Source organism: Danaus plexippus, chromosome Z (assembly GCF_018135715.1).
Source record: "Danaus plexippus chromosome Z, MEX_DaPlex, whole genome shotgun sequence".
In the NCBI taxonomy this organism is placed as follows: Eukaryota; Metazoa; Arthropoda; class Insecta; order Lepidoptera; family Nymphalidae; genus Danaus; species Danaus plexippus.
Genome location: NC_083559.1, coordinates 6,195,979 through 6,218,671, shown reverse-complemented (window position 1 = coordinate 6,218,671; position 22,693 = coordinate 6,195,979). Strand labels below are relative to the sequence as shown.

The following is a 22,693-nucleotide window of genomic DNA, read 5'->3' as shown; positions in this document are numbered from 1 at the left end:
CTTACATTTTTGATGTCTTTTATCATGTTTCATTTAATATATAAATAGCTTCTGTTAAGAAATTAGAAACAATCCCTGCCACACGACTCAGAAAAACATTTTTGTTGAATTTTTTTAAAGTGACTCGAAGTTTCAGATTACTGAAAGTTGCACACTATCGGTATGATCAGGTACCGCTAATCCAACGAATTATGTATCTAAAGTTTCCCCTTGTGTGCAATTATTTCATTGTAATTGATTTAAGAATTTTCTGTAAAAGTTATTCTTAAAATGTTGCATTGAAGTATTGAATTCTTTTATGTGAAATTACACTGATCAAAGAGATGACATTGTCTCGGCGGTCGATGGTATTATAAAGAAATAAAACAATAATTCTGACTGAATTATTTACTCAAATTTTTATAAAATCTACGTAAATTATATATTCCATCTAAAGACAATAAAAATTTAAACATCAATATAAAGCACCCAATTATTTTATCTTACAAACCCTTTAAGAAATAGAATCATCCCATGTTTTTTATAACTTTATATTCATTATTAAATTACAAGTGCCATTTTCAATACCAACAATAATTTTTGGATATTGAAGGTACTGTTAATAAAAACTAATATTTGATAATTGAAGATGTCTAACATTTGAACTAATTTGCCAATAATAATTTAGGATTATACTTAGAAAGAATTTTAAGGAAACACGCATTATTTATTTATAATAATACATTTTAAGGGGGTGTGACAAGTACAAAGAAATTCGGTGAAATATTCGATTATAATTGGTTGCTGTTTTCGCTCTAAAACTGTTTAGTTGGATGGAATAAATATGAATATTCATATTTTTATACTATAGACATAAGGCATCTTTTAAATTTTCATGTCATTAAAAATTTTATTGACTTATCGACCGTATACAGTGATATTGATAAATTATTTAAAATACTGTAATGATGTGGTCTTTGAGGTACTTACATGTATATTATTATTATTTGAAATTAATATATTATTTATGAACAGCACTAAAGTGACACATCAAAAAGGTGTTACTTTATAACAAAAATTCAATAAAGCATCCTGCAAATTATATTCATCAGACTATATTATGATCATCAGAACAATCTATAAAACTTTCAAATTCTTTCCACTGCAAACCATATGGTAGAAAATTGGCAAGTCTTTTTGATCAGACATTTGTAAAATATGATAATTAAAGTCGAAAATTGCTAAGGTTTTTTTTTGTACTAATTCAAATTGCTTTATCTATGTAATTCATAATTTTAAACAAAGGAAGCGTACACACTGGACTGTGATGTAACAACTAAATATTCGGCCTCATTTCGGGGGCTATTACTGAACCGAAAACAGATTACATTTCATGTTGCAATGTTTATAGATGAACTTGTGCACTAATTACAGGGTTGGAGGTTCGCTTGTTTGAATAATGATGCTTTCGCGTTGTTCTATCTGATTGGTCCTTTAGAAATTCCTGACCATCAATATGAAAACAATATTATTCAAACTCCAATAATATGATAATACTAAATGTTACTATAGTTATTATTTTTATTATATATTTAGAATTAAATCAAAATGTATTAGCCGCTATATAACATCACTATCTATCACAACTAGCGGCAGTACAAAGTAGGGCACGCATGCCGTGTATAGGTTTTTGTGTAGAACAATCGGTCACCGTTAACCGCATCTCGGACGCGCGAGGAATCACTCGACCTCCTCCGCTGTACTAAATAGCTGAGATGTTCGTGTAGAATACTAATAATATTAATGTAACATTTAAAATGTTGCGTTCAAAAAAAATCTATGAAATAAAACAAGCATTATTTGTGTCTATCATCTGTTTTTATATTAAAACTATGGGGGATGAATTTCTGTACAATAAAAAATGCTGATAACCTAGTCGGGGGGATGTTGGAAGTGAAATGGAACTAATCTTAAACTCTTTTTTTGTCTATATATACGAGATAATCACCGCAACGGCTGGATTTTGTATGGTGACAGCTTATATCCGTGGTGCTTATATAGGATATTTTTAATTACGTCAAATTAAATGAAAATTTCTTTGCTTTACAATAACAGCTAAGACAAAAAATCAAATATTACTCAAATAACAGAAACCTGATACCCATTATGTCCTTGATCACAGGGACGACAACAGTCACTAACACAGATTCGCCTCAGTGGTCACAGATACATAAGAATTATCGGCGCAAAACTATTTTGCATTGGGTTAATAAAAGGTTTTTAGAGTCTTAAACAGATCTTAAATAAACCTATTATTAACAAAAAATAAATGAACAAGGACTATAGTTCTTTACCTTGAAACATTCATTAGTAAAATCATGTATATATGAATGGTAATAATATTCATGGCCCGTTGACTTTAAACCATATCAAATAATATTATAATTAATGATTCCAAATATAAAGTGTAATTATTTATTATATAATATAATTTTCAAGGTTTCGCAGAATCATCAAAATAAAGTAACATAAACGAACGGTGTCAAATTCGTTAGGTTAGTGGGTTGGGGTCAGAAACGTGAACGAATTGGCATCGATTTTGATGTTAAAAACTCTAGCTTAGACGATAGTTATATTAAACTGTTAACAAAATACCGTTATAAGATATTACTAAATAATAAAATGAAAAAAAAATCTTTGTAGGCAACATAACACCGTTAGAGACTTTATAATGGTGAACCTTCTGAATTTTTCCTATAGGTAATAACTTGTGTTTTCCTTTAAATAATGAAAATATATATTTTTTTCTTGTTGATTTATTTTATATTCAGCCGTTGTTTAGACTTATACAGGAAGCTTGTAACAGGTTTTAATTAATCTTTTCAGATGAAGAATTCATTTAGTATCTGACAACAAAGACACAGGTGTATCCAAATCGTAATGGCCAAGTGTCGTTTACAAATAGTGCACGTAATGATGTTTAAATAAGGAATAGTATTTCCTTTTCTCAGTTTTATGAGCGATCTCATTCGATATTGAAAGCTTTTCTGTAGCGGTAAAAATTAACTGTTCAATCCGGACGACAAAGATGAATTCAACATTATAGCGAGACACTATTATTTGATATTTCATATCAAACTATTTTATAAAAAATTAAACTAAAACAATGCAAATTTATGTAGTAAAGTTTTTATATAATATTATTATTATTTTAAATTTTTTGTTAGAATGTTGCGGGAAGGAAACATGAATTGCTTGTTTCATTCTTAATGGCTATTTGGGTATTTCATAATAAATAACTATATGTTTTTCTATCCCTTGTATATGGCCACTTCAATCCTCACTATATGAAAACTATCATTAACATAACTTTGATTCATTATAAATTTATGTACATAGGTAAAATAAATCCTTTGACCTCTTTTTGGTCGCCACAATGACGCCGACGGCCTAATCCTGTTTATTCGACTTCAATCACTATTCCATAGAGTTTTCGCTATATTCAATTTTTATTATCTGTAAATTGTAAATGATGATACAAAATTAATACTCAATAATAGTTACTGAATTGTTTTATACTATGACAACAGTTCAAATTCTAACTAGACAAAATTAGTAAGGAAATTGTAAGGGGAATTAAGAATTCTGTAAATTAACCATCAAAATACACAATTTGTAATATTTTATATGTAATCATTTGTTAATATTTATACAGTATTTGGAAAAAAACCGACTACGTTTTTACTTATTACTACTATTTAAACAATTTGCTTTAAAGTAACTTAAGTTTTGGGTTAACTGATGTTACGTTATCTAACAAAAAAAAAACTCAGCTTTTTTGGTTCTCCATTTTTGTCAATAAAGCTCAACGTTTGTAACACAATTGTAAATAAAAATAAAACTTCAACCTTCAATCAAAACTCTGTTAGGATATTCGAATGACAAACATTCCAAATATGACCGACAAAACCTCTCAACCTATCATTTCGAGTTTTAAAATTTATATTTTCTATAAACTGAATATGTATAAATAAAAATTTTATTAAATTTGCACTAAATCTGGATTTTCTGGTTATTTAAGTACACTGAGTAATTTTTGGATTAGATATAATTTGGTTATTCTGACTTAAACACGTATATGTAATGAAGACAAATTAATTGTTCTACAATTATGTTTGTTGTAGGTAACATCAAAGCGTGCCCGGATAGTAAACGCCCAAACAAACACGACCAGCGTCCGTTACTTTGATATGTCCATTTTCATTTAAGTTCTATGGCAGTCTATAATTGGTATTTCGACACAAGGTAAAAATAAACATAAAACTGGTAGCAATTTACCATTTGTTTTTAAATACTGCGGTGGACACTACATTTTTACTAGTTAGAAAAGAGAATTTGATTAAACGTAAAATAAAGATCACCAATAAAAATTTCACTCATTGCGTAAGTAATTGACAGACAGAAGAAAATGAAGAACGCAGTATTATATCACTCACTCGTTCGGTACAAATAATAAAATGACGTACAATAATGTTATTTAACATAACAAAATTTTATAACATTTTAAAAATCCCATACAAAATAATTGTTATTTAACGACTAGAGTGAAACGCGTGAGCCACTTGTAATTTAGTAGTAATCAAAGGCCAAAAATGCCTTACATCATGTTGGAAAAAAAATGATTTCTTACACTGATGGACTAAAATTATCCAAACAGAGATGAAAACTACTGCAAAGGAGTTGGCTTTCACGAAAAAAAAAAAACATTAGTTTCATTTAAATTAATACTCGCGAAAGTCTTAGATCTCATTATCTAGGACAGATTTATAATAAACCTCTTTTTGCGTTGGCGGTTAAAAACAATTTCAAATGAACGTGAGTTTCAATATTAGTGGTTTAAATTAGAACATGGTACAATAATTTTCAGGAAGTGCAATCGGTATACATCCAAAAGGGAAATATTCCTATATGAGATTTAACGCACGTGTAAAATTGTAACACAGATACGAACTTTGGTTTAAATTATATTTTCGCCATCTGAAATATAAAATGTAAAAAACTGAGGAGTAACCAACCTTAAGATAACTAATTTAAAAGAAGGCACCTGAAGTAAAAGTACTATTTTGTTACATTATCCAAAATCGAAAAACTAAACCAACCAATCAACGCTATTATCAAAAACAATTTTTTTTCGACATAAAATGAAGCCTGAATACTGTACTGCCTTAATGGTTAAGTAATATAAATTTCAACAATTTCTATAGAAAGCAATATGCAGAATTTCGGATTAATCCTAAATGATAAATAGTTTCTGTGAATATCTAACATTAGAAGCTTTTTAATTGTTTTGTGTGGGTGTTTAGTATTCAATGATTTTCATTTAATCCCGTACATTGGGATATTACTTTAGTGCGCAACTGTTTGATTAGTAAATGTCTACCACATTTCATTAAGGCTAATTGGAAATTTTAATGCAGTTTGACCGTTCGCTAATTAAGTAGGATAAAAAAAGTAATTTACAAAATTCATTTGTATTTTTTTTTTTCAGCACTAAAATGTTATCAATTGAAAGTTATTAAGAAAAAAATATCTAATTTACACTTACCATTGTGTATTTTATCTCTTCTAGACTACAAAGCAAGCAAAGAAACAGTATATGCGATTAAGTAATAATTACGTATAGTCGCAAATAAATGCATTTTTCTTTTTGACAAAGATAGAGACTTGAGCGAAACGAAAATATTTTTTATGTTTAATCTCAAAGAAATAAATATTTTTTTATTAAAGGAAATTTATGCCTATATTTTTACATTGATTGGTTTGTGTATGATAAAATTTAATTATTTATAGGATGTTACTATACTATAAAAAACGTTACAAAATCATAATATCCGTGTGGTTTCCAAATGTTACGCGATCTATTACATTTGCCTCGTCAGTTAGTGAGCAGCATACTAAAATGTTGCATTGAAAGTCATGAGTGTTTTTAAACTATTCAAAGTTACATAATAATGATACTTTCTTTTGTGTTGCGTTTATAGATCTATTAAATGCTTTAAAAATGTTAAATAATATATTACTTTTTTCAATATGATATAATCTATGAAATACAAGATTTGGTATAAATAAATATGGCCAAAAATAGTCTTTAAAATTAATTTTGCAGTAAAGAAGAATGTTCTTAAATTTTTTGTTCGTTCTATAGTAAAAATATTTTTTTATATTCTCCCTTCCACATTTTAAGATGGGGAATTTTTTGCTATGTATTATTATTTATATCTGTACATTAAATATATTGAGTTTGTTTTGTTATGTTTCATTGTGTTTTTTGTTTTAGGCGACAGACGGTGTGGCCACCCAGCTGTGCCGCCGAATGCAAAGGTTTCTTTGGCTTCAGACACTGACATAGTACCGGGAACAGTGGCCACCTATGAATGCGATGACGGCTACGAGCTTTTCGGTGCACATCAAAGAGAATGTACATTAAGGGGTGACTGGACTTCCGAACCGCCATTTTGTGGTAAGACCAAAACATATAACATTTTCAAGTGTAGGATGGAAGTAATAACAAATACATTTATTGATCAAAAATACTTAATGATATTTTAGCTTTTTGCGAGTACAATTTTAAATGAAACTATGAATTTCGTCTCTCAGTGACCGCGGTTACTGTAAAGTAACGGAAACATCGAATTAAAATTTATAAAATATAATAAATCATTAAGTATATCTAAAAATTAAATTTTCATTTTAATATATACTTCTTCTACTTAATATATTTTTTTTATAAAATTATTTTTCTTATATATTAACTCTTTTATTCAATGTTAGCCATATAAGTATGGAAACAAATATTAATATAAGGGAAAAAGTGAAATAAGTGTAAGGAAAAATTTTTCCACTTAGGAACCAACGTTGCCTTCAGAAAACCAGCAAATCAATCAACCACTGTACGTGGTGGAAGCGCTAGCAACGGCAATGATGGTGAAAAGACCACCGAACATGACGGCAAAAGATGCACAGAAACACAAAGAGAGGCTTCACCCTGGTGGCAGGTCGACCTGCTACGTCACTACGCCGTCAAAGTGGTTAGAGTCACTACTAGGGGCTGTTGCGGTAAGTGTAACAACTTCAATAAATTATAATATGCTTTTAACTTGAAAATTTTATTTCCTATAAATTATTTTGTAGAAAAACTCTTATTTTTATAAGCATTTTGGGTAACAATGCCAAATAATAATTCTAATGAAACTGTAATCATTTTACCTAGTCAAACAAACTAACATGATTAATTTCTTATTTTAAGACTTAAATAAATACCGTACCAGTTTACTTCTAACAGTCAAAGCATAACAATTTTATAATTTTCCCATTAATAAGGGCTTCGTAATAGGGTTATAGTTTTAACATAAATATAAATGTCAAAAATCAAAATGGCGTAATAATAAGTCATTTTTATTTACAAGCGCTGGTTGTATCAAGGACTCTTACATTTTATTGTTAGTATATCCAAAATAAGAAACGTTAGACTTAGCGTCAATACTGACTGGATAATGGACATCCCTTTGTTGTAATTTCAAGTAGACCTTCCTCTCAAAATGTATGTAATGACAATAGTCACATACTGTGGCAGTCACGTGTCACTGACAATTTAGACTAAACAATTCATACTTACTTGTACGATAACATCTTCTATTTAAATATCAGAAAGAAAAAAATATTAAGAAAGTGAATGTAATTTAAACTTAAATGAATTAATTTGGAGAATATCAGCACATTTACATTTATGAGCATGAAAGAGGAGCATAAAAATATTAAGATCATAAATTTAGCTTACCCTGTATAAAAATAAATATCTTATTTGTTGCCGTAGGTTTTAATTCAATATAAACTTTTAATAACCATACGAAAATTCAAAATTTTTAGACTTTCATAATTGATGTAACCTACATAGTTAGTTGGTCGCGTAAAAACCTGACGAAGATAAAAAATAGTTTCTGCTGAAAAATTCCGCTTCAATTTTTATAGTAAAATTTCATTTCATTTCAATTTTAGTTATAGTTGGAACTATATTCGCTACGAGATAAAACAATATATATTCTAGCGTTTCTTGGGTATTATTTAAACATAATTAATGAAAGATACCCACCTACGTGTGTTAATTGAAAATTAAAACTTATGATAATATTGCCAGAGCGATTTTGCATTATTGTGGCAATTATATAGTTTCACATAAATGCACTTAATTTACCTATGCTGGCGCGTAATTCGTTACGGTTAACAGCGCAATGTCGTAAGGAGTGACCACTGCAACATATACGATACAAGTGACGATTACAAAGCGTCACCCGGTTTCTAAATTGTAACGCTGTGCAATTAAAATTTATTATAATATTAAAAATTTTACTGTGACGTTTTTGAAAATTATGTAATCATTATAGTATTAAAAAGGTAATGAGCCAAAAATTATAAAATTAAATATTATCATACAATAGACAAATAAATGACATCAATGTTTTAATTTTTGCATTTCAATTAAATAAATTAATATAAAATCACAATATATACCGTTGTTAAATTATAGCAACATAAATTGGACGGACGAGTATAAATTTGACACAATGCAAATCTTTCTGAGAAGAAGCCTGAAAGAAATATATTAACATGATAGTACTCGTACATTATAAATCTATTAAAAATATACTCTATAAGAAAGAATAATAATTCTGAAATGGATTATACGTTATCTGCCTGTTACTATGTTATGTCATAAAGATGTTGAAGTTAAGACTCGGGCTTCATTCATCAGCTTTATTCAGGTATCGCAATAGTTTTGGGATGAGTCTAAAGAGGCCAACTTAGCCCTTTAAACACCTAAGAGTTTCCAAGAGATATATCTTGCTGAAATCCTATGATCACGACGTTACATCGCTCCCAAAAGACAAAGACAAGACTTAAATTCCATAGTAGTTTATGATAGGAGCACAAAGTAAAAGATTAGGGTTAGGATTAAGTAAGAAGGCCTAAGATACGGATATATTGAAGTCTTTTATTCAGCAAGACGAAAATGATAATTATAAGATCCATGCAATGAGTTTAGAGATGCAGGACGAGTGGTTAGAAGTAGAAGATTTTTGCATCCCATTAGCATTAAAATGGCGCACCTTAATTCATGATCGGTCACCAGCATTGCTAAAATTTTATCTCAATGCGTTCTAAATGACCCTCCCAGATCAGAGTAACTTAGTAAGATAGGGTAAAGGTACTGAAAAAACTTGCTATATCTGTGAGAAGGCAATTGGAGCGGCTAAACATTTGCTGGTGGGATGTAGGGTACTCCTGGATAGCGGTCGATAAATTGGCCACATCGGATTATTTTGAAGACAAGAATTGTTTTATAAATATTTTTCACATTACATATTTCAAGAAAGATTTTATTTAAGATATATGTGGACTTCCGCATCCAAATGTAATATAATTCGTTCCCTAAATTTTTTAATCCGAACAAATAGTTATTTTAACACCAATTCTAACGAAAAAGTCTGTAATTTAAATCTCGCAAAAATTATAAATCCAATCTATTCCTGTTTTGAACATCAGGTATAAACCAGATAAGACGATAGATTATAACATGTATATTTTTGTACATAAAATTACTATAAATATTATTACTTAAGTTTATTCCATATAAAATAGTGATTGTACTTATAAGTAATACCAATTACTGTTAATATTACAAAATGTTTCGCTTAAGCGAATAGCAACTTTACTGGAGTATTATTTTATATCAAATCAGATTGCGGATTAACATAATCTGCAGGTAAAGGATTTTGCACTGTGTAGTTTGTTAAAGTAATATCTCGATTGGATAGGTTAATTCAAATGAAGCTGATATGATCGACTTTTATTTTAATTGAAAAAAAGCGGCCATACTCGTAGGTTTAACTTTTATTGGGATGAAGTATATTTGTATTCTAGTAATGAATTCTCTTTCAATTATTACAATTTTGTCTATTAAATATGTGAAATTTGTTCACAGCGAAAATAAATTTAAAAATTATCGAGTAAAAATGGAAATTAAGAAAATGAATTAAATGGCAAACCAATTTTATCAGACTTTAGGTACATTATAGCTATACGTCGGAATTTACGATACTTTTATTCGCAGGTCACCAACCGCTTCAAGATCTGGAGATCAGAGTAGGCAACAGCAGCAGTGATTTACAAAGAAACCCACTATGTGCTTGGTTTCCTGGCACCATTGGTAAGCATAAACTTAAAACTTTATTTTAGCTTATAGATAACAATATGGATAACTAATTAAGATATTATTGTCATTTCGTTATAAATACTAAGACATTTCACTAATTATCAATCCTGTGTACGAGAGAAGACAATTATTAGTTCCCGCTAAAGATATAAAAAAAGTATAGAGAACTGCTGACCCAATTTCATAGTAATAGTTGCACTAAATCAATAATTCTAACTTTCTAACCCATGATAATCGGTTCAACGTTAAATTAAGTAAATGTTTTGGTATTTCGTCGTTAGGATTTATATACGCAAGAACCCACCATAATATTAAGTTGTAATACATTATCATTTTAGTTATATATTGACTTTGTTATATAGGAAAACAATATTCTAATTTAATGCTTGTACAATGTAAACAATAGTACGTTCTCCATCTTCTAATAAAAAAAAATTACACGGTTATTAAAACATTTACACAGTGATAATTAACAACAAAATTTTTTTAACAATGTAAAAGGGCACTTAATCAGATGCATCGCAATAATAAGGGAAGACTTTATTTAAATTACCTTATTATATTGTAGATTTTAGTCAAATTATTATGTTTTCATCGATATTTATAGGAAAATTTATCAAACCCACCCTCTGGCGAAATTGTGAAACTGCAAAAACTTTAGCGTCCAGAGAAAAGTTTGTCGATCTTGTTGGTTTGTAAGAAACTTTGGAGCGATACGAACGTAGTGGATGAATTTAATTAGTTTGTGATAACTGCATCTTATACTGTAAATTTATTTATTTTGTGATAATATGCTGGCTCTTATTGAAATTAATTATGTTCTTGATGACCTTTAATGAAACCACTAAGCATACAACGTATATACTTAAACATTTTTTGTAAAAGTTTTTTTATTCATCAAGGAAAATAAATTCTGATGCATAATTCATAGAAATATTTGAAAGTAATGACGTAAATTCCTCTCGAGTTGTTTTATTTAAAGGTAATTTCTAAGGCCTTTTGTTAGACAATATATAAGTAAATGTACTCTTCAAGTTATGTGAATATTTTTATGTCTGCAGATGGGAAACGCTTAACGCTATATTGAATGTATTAGAAATTAAAGGGTCAGAATAACAAGGTTAATAAAGTGTTGTTTATGAAAATCAAATAACACTGTGAATATAATGAAAAAACAATTTAAAAAGTAACGTGTTATAAGTTTTTACCTATAATTAACTCCCCTATTCTTGAAGCCATCGTGGAAGACAAATACTTTAAAAAAAACGTTAACTTTTGTTTGACCAGATTCAAAGTATTTATTTACGTATGTGATTTGTTAATAATGTCGTCGAAAACGCTTTAAATACCTGTCGCAAAGAGCGAGGACGAGGAAATAAAAAATATATTAAAATTTAGTGGAACAGCAATAAGTCATTTGTTAATCTTTCTTGCTTATTGAAAGGGTGTATTTATTTATTAACTTTATAAAATATACAAATATACGTTGAAAAATAAAATATACAACACAAACAAGTTTTATCTTGAAATTAGCACCTAGTTATAATAAATAAGAGAATGGAAATGTGTTAGTAGGTATTGAAATATTTGTTAAATAAAAAGTCGACTATCTAAAAGACATACTACTTATTTACAAAAGACTTAGCGATCGGAGGCACATAAAGAAAGCGAGCAAAATAATTCTTTAACCTCTATTGGCTTCGCAATTGAAACTCTTGAAAACTAATTTGTCTCCTCTACTTTACTTTGAATAAGACGTCAGATACTTTAAATGCCTCCGTATTACAACTATTTTATTAAAGCTTGGCATTTTTAAACGATTTTTATGTCCTTTCTTAACATTAAGTTTTACTTCTTCAGTAAAAAAAAGAGTTTCTTAGATTATTATAATAGTGTCTTAATTTTAAGATGCATTAATTTGTTACTAGGTAAATAAAACAATAAATAATTATACATAGCTATACATATTATTTTATTCATAACTGAAGTACCAGAACTGTTAATATATACATATACTATAATTATATAGGTATACTATAATTGTAATTTGCAAGTGTCTTTCACATAAATATCATTACATTTTAATTCAAAATAGTTGCGTTTTGTATCAATCAATCTAAAGAAAGTGGAAATCGTGTCGTCATGTTCACAAGCTCTCACGCTGATGAGAATTCCGTAAGGAGGTTAATGATGTGTACATTATAATGGTGTTATTGCATATATGGTTAACAATATTATAAGCTAAGTGTACTAATCACTACTAATCACTTGGAGACAAATAAATAATTACCTAAACAGAATTCAAATTAAATAGACATCTTTCCTCTTCCCAAATCATTCCCCTGATGTACTCAAGCTTATCTATGACACATTCCTATTTCACTTCTTTTATCATTCACTTATATTTACCTTATTAAAAGTAAATCAACGTTTACCTTAGTGTTACATGCTGAAGGCATGAGTCAGCCACCTCAATGCTGATATCCCAGGGGCTTAAAATTCAAATGAACGTTGACATTAACTAAGAAAATATATTTAAAGATTTTTATCCTCTACTGTTTAATTTATTATTATTATAAAATTAAATTAAGTATGAGTAATTAATAACTTTTGGAAACATCAAAATAAAAACGTGATCAAGCGAATACCTAAGTTTCTGGAAAAATAATAATTCGCGCTGAACATTTACTGATCATATCGCAATTTCGTTTCAGATTCCGAGAAGCCTATAATAAAACGAACTAATAATAACTTTTAGAAAAATATTATATTTTTGATCGAACGAAACTAGTTCAGGTAGGTACTTATATTGAATTTTATAAAAAATAAATGGTACTGTTACTCTTGCAAACATTGCATTGATCAGTCACATTTCATCTATTCTTCAGTGGGGAATTAGTCTTTTACTTTTTCATGTTGCTCTTTATTTGTTTCTAAGGTCTTTAATAAAATTATTATTTAGTCTTTGTCCAGGTCCTATAATATGCATTTCTTTTTATATTAAGATGACATTACATTTTTTAATCAGTGCGACTTTTATAAGTAGGTATAGGTATAAATTCAAGGAAATACTTCATGCATGTGCAATATTTTTCATTCCGATATTTTCCCTGTGGACTACAATGGAACTTATTAAAACTCATGTATACTGAAATTCTGAGTATTTTCATCTTCTCGAACACAACATATTCGCCGCTAGACATATATATTGACTTCTGATTTTTAGCCGGGACTGCGCTCCCCATCCCATGGGAGTTTTGAAATAAAACGTTTGCTTTGATTTTTTAAAGCAATATAGCTGCAACCTGCATACAAATTTTTATTGCCCTTATATCATAAGTTAACAAATATTTTAAGTGAGATCTACAAAATACATCAACAGTTCTGTTTGCTCATTTATTCGCCTCAGTTATATTGGGGACGGTGTAATCAATACTGCAAGTGAGGGACAGTATACCTACCGTACGTTTAATTAGAGACACCTATTTTTTTTCTGAGTCATTTAAATTAAACATATTTATAAAATATATGTTTATTTATTACTTTATACAACATAAAGTTTTTCTCATTCCATGTAGACTTAAAATATCAAAAGTTAATTAACATTACTTGTTCATAACAATTCTATGAATGCGAAATAAAAATTATGATTAAATTCAAAACAGATTTTCTAGCATGGCTATTACTTTTATTTGTGAAAAAAAATATTTGGTAGTAAACAACTTTTTAATCTATTTTTTAAAAAGTGTTTTAAAATATAACCTTTATTAACTTTCAGAGGTTGAAAAATAAATAATCCGTAGATGTCAAACAGTATTTTTACTTTATTTACAATTACATCACGAAATTTTCCTTAACCTTTCTAAAGAGTAATTTTGGGTCCATTTTAACGTATTGGTCTTCCAGTAGAATAAGATAGAATTACTTTATTCTACTGGAAAAAGTGATTAATTTTAATCATATGACGTCTGCTATAAAAACACGATCCTGCAATAACACGATCCGAGAAAGCTTCTCGTGTATGCAACACGAGCATTGGCTTCGCTTAGCGAATGTTTAGTAAAAACAGCCGGTGGTCATCACGCATCACTTATGTAATGATAAACAACTTGTGTAATTAATTCACTGCTATACGTTATACGATATTAATTAATAACTCAGAAGTTTTCGTTGTCCAATTAACTTTATTAAATATGTGAGAAAGACGTCTTCATTGTTAAATATTTTCTACAATTATAAAATTTTTAGATGGCTGTTATGTCATCAGGTCATGTGGTAATTATGGGCCAAATTAAATCATTTTTATTACGCGTACCGGCTTATAAAAAACATTTTTAAGATTTCGGTTGATTGAATGTTTGTTTTTTTTATGTTTATAGATATCATTTTCACCAGGATTACATAATATTACCAAGATGATATTAAATTTACGACGATAGTTCTAATAGCAAATGGGATTAGTTATGCCATAGGGCATTATACTTTGTTAATAGTTTATATAATCTAATTTTAATGTAGTATTTGTCATTCTAATTCCTTTGTTTATGGAACACTAGTTTAATTGAGTTGAGTTTGATATTGAAATAAGTTTCTCAAACAATTTTCTTTTATAATAGAAATTTGTTTGACACTTCTGTAATAACTAAAGGATTTCAATTCTCAAATCATTTCAAGTCACTTTTCTACAATGTTTATTACATAACCTAGTTTGTTTTAAAATAAGAATGCGACCAAAAATTTTGACATTTTGTAAAAACATCCAAAAATAACAAAAAAAAATTTGCCACTTATTATCTTGTATATCTATTCAATAATATATTATGTAACTATAAATAACTGACAAAACTTTTCCTAAACATATTTCATATTTGTATTAGAATATTCGACACAAGAACATTAGCAACATAAAAAAGATTAACAAGCTATAAAAATTGAAACACGTGCAGTCCCCGAGCAAAAAATCAAATAGGAATATCAAACCTTCTCCATTAATTTAATGGAAGCTAAAGGCTTATTTACTAAACTTTTCTTTACTTTCCCGTGTTTCTAATAACAATTTAAAATGTTTATTTTCTTCATTTATAATAGTAAACAACAACAAAAAAAAACAAAATGAAAAGACTAATTGGATAAACATTTTTAAGTAACTTATTTATTTACAGAAGTATAATAATTCCTGCACATTCCTTAAACAATACAATATGTGTTACGATTACATATAGTTATAATAAAAATATAAGTCTTATAATTTTGTTTAACATCGCATAAAAAAATTTCTGCAGGCATACGTCATCTAAACTTTTTTATTTTTTTTCGAAGCTTTAACTTAATTAAATGCATGGCAACGCTTTGAAATATGTGAAATTTTAGTTTGCCCTAAAAACATTTACAAAAAACAAGATGTGAAATTTTAGTTTGCCGTAAAAACATTTACAAAAAACAAGATGTGAAATTTTAGTTTGCCGTAAAAACATTTACAAAAAACAAGATGTGAAATTTTAAAATCCTGACATTCAGAGATTGCGTTTCTGACACCTGTCAATTCGTCATAACTAGTGATGACAATAAAAAACTTTAATAATATCTAGTATCGCAGTTTATTAAATTTATGAGCCATATTTTTCAAGTCAATTATATTTCAACACAATGTGAATAAAATTTTTAATTTACTCACTGACTCCAAAACATCTGACTAACTTAAAGACAACAAACTTAAAATGTATGTGAGCGTATCTTGATTATAGTATTAATATTTTTAAATACAAAGTTCTTATGATCTTATTACATTATAACGTTTTATTTTATATTTTAGCGACACATTATTTTAAGATTACAAAAATATCCGATTATAATTCTTTTTTTATTTCGTCAGAAACAAAAACAATTGTCATAACCTTGAAACATCTAGTTAATTGTATTTGAATTTTTTTAATTATTATTTTATAATTGTTAATACAGCCATTGTTAATAATTTTTAACATAAAATTAATTCGCTTATTGCGACATTGCATAATAATCCAATTGTTAGTAAGATAAGTGAAAGATGAAAATACGCTTAAAATTATGTCGGAAATCGTATGTCAATTCGAAGTTACATAGCTCACTCTGTTACTAATTAAGAATGCAATCTTAGATGGGTTAGACTGTTATCGTTTTAGAAGATAATGTGATAATTGATAAATAATGATCTTAACACCAAAAGCAAATCTACTTATAACTTATAATTCTGTCCGCTATCGTTAACTACTTGTTTTAGAATATAGTTAGATAACATATTAATACAGGAGAATATTTTATTCATACATTAGAATGTCTTACTTGAAAATTTACTGCTAGGAACATAATTAATTTCATTTCCATAACTTTGTTGGGAGTTGTTGAAGCAAAATGCAACTGAGTAATATATTTTATGTACTAAATATTAGCCTGTAGATGAAAAGTTTTACACAATTGAAATACGAAGAGAAAGTATAAAGGTTAGTTTACATTACATTGACGACAATTGTTCATACTAGGTTCGAAACATATGTGATTGTTATAGAACAATGTATTTATTGATTGATGTAGTCAATACTTATAAAACAAAATGCGATAGGCAAATTTCCTACAGTAACAAATTGTTATTAGGTACTGAAACTTGTGAAATCTGACACAAGCGATAAGTAATTTTATTACTAAGCGATTAATATCAAATGAATTTGATAATTTTTTGTAGATAAAAGAATTAAAAACAATACCTTCACATGAACACACCTTTTTGAACTTCATTTTAAAATATATTTAATATGCTTCAGGTATATTAAATATATGTAATTAGAACTATTAACTCACCTGCAAAATGTTTAACATGAAGTTTGTTTCGTAATATTTCATTTCGAAATAAATATAATGTTTCAAACAAACCTACACTACTAGTATGTAGCTAAAACGAGAACAAAATCAAATTAAAACATTTATTTGATAATAAAAAATAAATTCGATTCCTTTGTTTTTAAATAAAAGTTAGGTCAAAACATGTAAACTAAAATATACCTACCTATACCAGTTAAGTTTACTTGACTATTACACTAAATAATACAAATTAAACCTTTAAATGGGAACAAAAAAAATTGAGGTAATTTCTTTATCAACATATATGTTGATAGTTTATTAACAGTAATAATTGGAAATGTGGTTTAATTGTATGATTGTTAAAAGTGGCCAAAATTTTAATTGGGATGTTTCATATACTGGGTTTATTAATGAATACTTTTTAAGCAAAATAGTTCACATTTTATTTTGTAATATTCAAGACTGAATTTTTTGTACAATGTTTAAAAACTATTGGGTGTTGTTTTATATTATTAATTTAGTCGTCAGGAATTAATAAACGATTCTGTATGCATCCCTGTGGAAACGGTCTCATAAATTCTCATAACTGATAGATTCTTATAGAAATCTGTATCAGAATTTTTTTTCAATCTTATAAATATTTTTTTAACTGATAAAATCTGATACCCAGTTAGCTGTTTTGTATCAGAATTTATAAGACTTTTTCCACAGGGATGTCACAAGTTTACAACGTCACATTACATACGAAGTCTTTTACGTTTCTTATTCAACAACCGACGTTAATATTATATGCGAAGATTTATAAATATAACACTGCAAAAGATGCGTTAGTACTATGACAAGGCAAACTTGTACTAAGCAATCATTTACTAATAATACCTGAATATGGTATTAATATGATTTTTTTTTTACAGACGAAGGTATAACGAAGACGTTCACTTGCGCCCGCCCCCTCATAGGTCAGCACGTTTTCCTCCAGCTGGTTGGAGTAGAGAGCTCCCTTTCTTTATGTGAAGTAGAAGTATTCACCACAGAAGGTAATGACTCGACCTGTTATCCATTTACCATAAATGCTTTCCCGGGACTGGAAGGTGTATTGAAGCTTACTTTTACGTTATTTGTATTATTTAACATATGAATGCTATAAGAAAGATCAAAAAACCTCATACTGAAACCATGATTTTTTATTACCCAACTCATAACTATGTTAAATATTTTCGTATTATAAAAAGTTTAAAACCATCTTTGCTTTTATGTTTATCTATAAACACCATGTAAATGACTATTCATGATTTTAAATCAGAGTTCTCAAACGATCGATGCGCCCCGATTGGAGCCTCAGCAGATATTGAGTTGGCCGCTTTTTCTCGAAACTGTTACGAATTTAATGGAGCTAAGGGAGCATCTTTTGAGGAAGCGAGAAAACAATGTCAGGAACACGGAGGAGACTTAATACATGGGTTTCAGGTAAAAACACCATACCACATTTACTTCAGATGTTTTTAATTCTGATAGTTAAAGCCACTTAAAATCCCATTAAATACAAAATTACTCATGTTATGATTTGAAATTTTGCATTAGTTTTTAATATATTATTTTGGATGTTAAAAGAAAATATTTTGTAATCGAAGAGGCGTCACATATTCAATTCTTATAAGTTATATTTCTTATAGGGCGCTACGTCAAGTTACCTTATTCAGGAGTTAGAAAGGCGCAGGCCAAATTTAAAGACTCTGTTGGTCTGGATCGGAGCTCAAAAGGAACCTGGTCTTACTTCCAGAACTTGGAAATGGGTTGACGGTAAGGTCCATGTTTCTTATATCACAAATTTACTCTTTCAAATGATGTTCATTACTTGTTTTTAAAGAGTAATAATATTAGAGAGTACGATCAGTTATTTCAATTATTATAAAATAAATTCAATTATAAAGAGATTTAAAAGATCAAAAGCCTGGAATTAAGAAAAAATAAAAAAGAAAGAGTCTTGCATTCCCGTTTGAAATAAGAAGAATGAGAATCTTAATTTTCTATAAACTACTAGGGATCTCTTTTGTATTGTGTCAGTTTGTAAAACTTTGATTTCATTCTTTTATAATTACTTCCATTGCACTCCGATACGATCGATACAGATACAAGTGCCGTTGGACTTTTGTGAAACTTTACGCTGGCAAATTGTGTTTTTGATTTCAACACATTAATGGAAATGCATGCAGACAAAAATTTTGTCATGTAGAGATATAAATGATAAATGCAAACAGTATATAGGAATGTTGACTTTATTTTTTCTTTATCAGGAGAAACTGTTACAAAGCCAACGTGGGGAAAGGACCAGCCGAATAATTATAACGGCGAACAAAACTGCGTGGTGCTTGATGGTGGGCGCTCCTGGCTGTGGAACGACGTCGGCTGCAACCTGGACTACCTACACTGGATCTGCCAGTACCGTGAGTGTCACCTTAATAGGTACATATCTATAATATTATTTCCCGCATGTGCGAATTTCATATCTAATGCAGAATTCTTAAAAAGCACAAATAATAATCAAAATTCAAACTCCTGATAGTTTTTAATGAGATCTACATGGTTTTACCATCATTGCGCTTCAATAGAATAGGCGTAGAGAGTATATAAGTTGTGAAATTGTTTTTTTTATATAAGATCGTAGTATCAAAAAAATTTTTTATGCATAACCTTAAATTTTACTTTAAATAAGTTCGAAAACTTTACATAGCCTTAATGTTTATGTAATATTAAATATCAACTATTACATACGGAGAAATAATATTCCCACGATTTCAAACATTTACCATATTAAATGTATAGCGTAAAGTAAATATGTATTTGTGTTACATAGCATTAAGTTGTGATCAATGTTATTATCTCCATATTGTTAAGACTAATGAGATTTAGCCGAACGTCGTTGGTTCGGGAACCGTTATGCAACGCAGGTGGCTAAAGATAATGAATGATATTGGATTTATTATAATCGCGCATTGCGACTACTCAAACTAACTATAATAAAATATAATTCAACATTGCTTTGCTGAGGTTGCAACTTGCAACATGTGGACTACATAGTTTAGAGACTATGGACATATTAAATTTCCACCGTTGTGTTTTTATATTATTTAATATTTATTTTAATGCAACATATGAATTTATTTAGTTAAGTTTTGTTATAGGGTAAAATATGACTTAACTCTTTATTACCAGCATGTGTCTTGCGGATTTTAAATAAAAACAAGTGTCTTTGTAGCATTGGTAGGTATATCATCAAAGTTTTATAAACCTTTCTAAGTTTGATAAATTGTACATTCTAAAATATAAAATGACTGCTCCAGTAGAACAAGAAATGCATCGGAAGAAACTAGTGGCGTCATCTATCGTCTGCGCCACGTTACTGTTTATAAAATACATTTGTTATTCACTGTTTCTATGGGAATTATAAAATGTTTCGAAATAGATTAAGGTCTTTAGACGTCGTTGCGAAGTAGTTATTATTATATAATAGCATCCATATAATATACAATCCTAATACGAGTATTTAACCAGTCCTAACCACGCTAGTAACATCTTCTTAGCAGTCTTCTGTAAAATATTTTTATTACAAGCTTCTGTATTAACAACGCCATAACTATGTCAGTAATAATTTAATATCCTGTAGATTTTTAAATGTAACCTTGTATGTTACAAACAATTCAATCTGCTTTTGTTCTAAAAATGTTTTTGATTTTTCAAACGAATTAATATCTAAAAACATATTTATGCATTGGAGAAAAACTGAATATTAGACAACACTCCTGAATATATTCCAGTGTCTCAATTTTGTTAAGTTTCATTAAAAGCCTTTAGATAAGTTTTGGGTTACATTTTAACAAGCATCCATATCCCATACATACATCTATCCACTATTTAACCAGTTCTAAACTACTAATAGCGCCATCTCTATCCTAATAGTCGCCTATAAAATATTTTTTAACCTAAGTCTTAGGAACGCCATCTGCAGCTTAGAACTGTTAAAAAGTTTTGTTTTGTCGTACCAGGATCTGCACTTGCAACGCCATTTCTATCTTAGTAATTATCTATTCAGCTTTTTAAATTAAATCTTTTTGAATCTTATTGCTTCCACAAATTTTCTGTAAAACAATACTTGTTTAGTATCAACGTCATCTCTATTTCATATTTTTTGCATGAAATATTTCGAAAACGATAAGTAATCAAATATACGTCATCTATATGTTTGACCTAGTTTTTTGGAGTCAATATTTTTACACACTACCAACGTCATCTCTGATCAAAAATTTACCATTATTTTCTCTACAATATTGTCCATCTATGTTCTAGATTTCTAGCTTAAACAATAAATAATACATTAAGATAAACTTTACTAACATTGAGAATAGGGATTACTTCCTCATAATTCATCAAATACTACAATTCTTATCTCGCCGTGTTGTGCACTTTAAAGGCAGCGGGTGTTAAAATAACATTGTAATAATTTTTTCAGAATTTTATCATTTTCTTCTTTTTTTATGAATCAGTATGATAAATAAAAGTAAGTTTCAAGGGAATAATTTACATCAGATCATTTAGTTTTTTATTACTATAATGGAATTTTTAACTAAATTCACAAGATATAAATGTTCTTTCTACATATTTAGATTGACTCTATTTTGTGGGGAGCTTTAAATAAGAAAAACAATATGAATTTATTTTACCAGAAAATTACGCCGGGCGAAAAATTTAAATAATTTAATAATATGTATTTTCTTTGCTGTAGAGAGCGTAACTGAATATTTTAATACGAGTACCTTGTTCATTACGTTTCATCATTAAAGCATTAAAGCGATTCTTATAGAATGTTCTACATGAATCTAGATTTATCTATTGAGGACATAAATGATTTGAAAATTACGTTCATTGTTTATTTGTAGTGCCCCCTACTTGTGGAAGTCCAGATAAGCTGTTGAACACGACTATTGAAGATAATGACTACCATGTAGGGTCTTCGATAAGGTATAAATGTCCACAAGGTCACATGCTGATTGGAGATAAAACTAGAGAATGCAAAAAAGATGGATTCTGGTCTGGAGCAGCACCAAGTTGTAAATGTAAGTTATTTACATTAAGAATTCTAGTAAAATAATATATTTTTGGAAAAAATCAATCTATCAATTACAAAAATACACGAAGATAACTGTGAGTGAAAATCATAATGAATTTTAATTCCCACAGACATTAACTGCGGTGGATTGACTCCAATTCAAGATGGTAGCGTCGATTTAGTGGATGGGCACACCACTTACGGAGCGAAAGCTATTTATTCATGTAAAGAGAATTACACGCTAGTGGGTAACGCTGAACGAATGTGTAAGGATCAAGGAATTTGGGACGGAGAGGCACCCAAGTGTCTGTTTGACTGGTGTCCGGAGCCACCACCAGTCTCAGGAGCTACGGTCACCACTAGTGGTCACAAAGCAGGATCGTTGGCCACCTACACTTGCCAGAATGGATTTATACTTTTTGGTTCACCAGTAAGTTCTACTACTAGTTGATCCATTTTAATATAAGTTTTGTAGTAATGAGATCAAAAACTTTTGTGAGCTAAATGAA

General features: G+C 28.9%; 1 protein-coding gene across 2 annotated transcripts in view; it reads left to right on the top strand.

Moving 5' to 3' along the window:
• Positions 1–22,693, top strand: part of LOC116777818 (sushi, von Willebrand factor type A, EGF and pentraxin domain-containing protein 1) — a 43,253-nt gene that overhangs the window by 15,087 nt on the left and 5,473 nt on the right. Inside the window, exons 2-10 of one of the 2 annotated variants that reach the window (XM_032671550.2) lie at positions 6,317–6,499; positions 6,886–7,095; positions 10,148–10,243; positions 17,995–18,117; positions 18,384–18,547; positions 18,754–18,880; positions 19,375–19,524; positions 22,015–22,191; positions 22,316–22,614. In XM_032671550.2, the coding sequence (XP_032527441.1) occupies positions 6,317–6,499; positions 6,886–7,095; positions 10,148–10,243; positions 17,995–18,117; positions 18,384–18,547; positions 18,754–18,880; positions 19,375–19,524; positions 22,015–22,191; positions 22,316–22,614 (1,529 nt within the window). Of the gene's footprint in view, positions 1–6,316; positions 6,500–6,885; positions 7,096–10,147; positions 10,244–17,994; positions 18,118–18,383; positions 18,548–18,753; positions 18,881–19,374; positions 19,544–22,014; positions 22,192–22,315; positions 22,615–22,693 lie in introns of those variants that run through there. The other variant, XM_032671551.2, reaches the window with a different exon arrangement.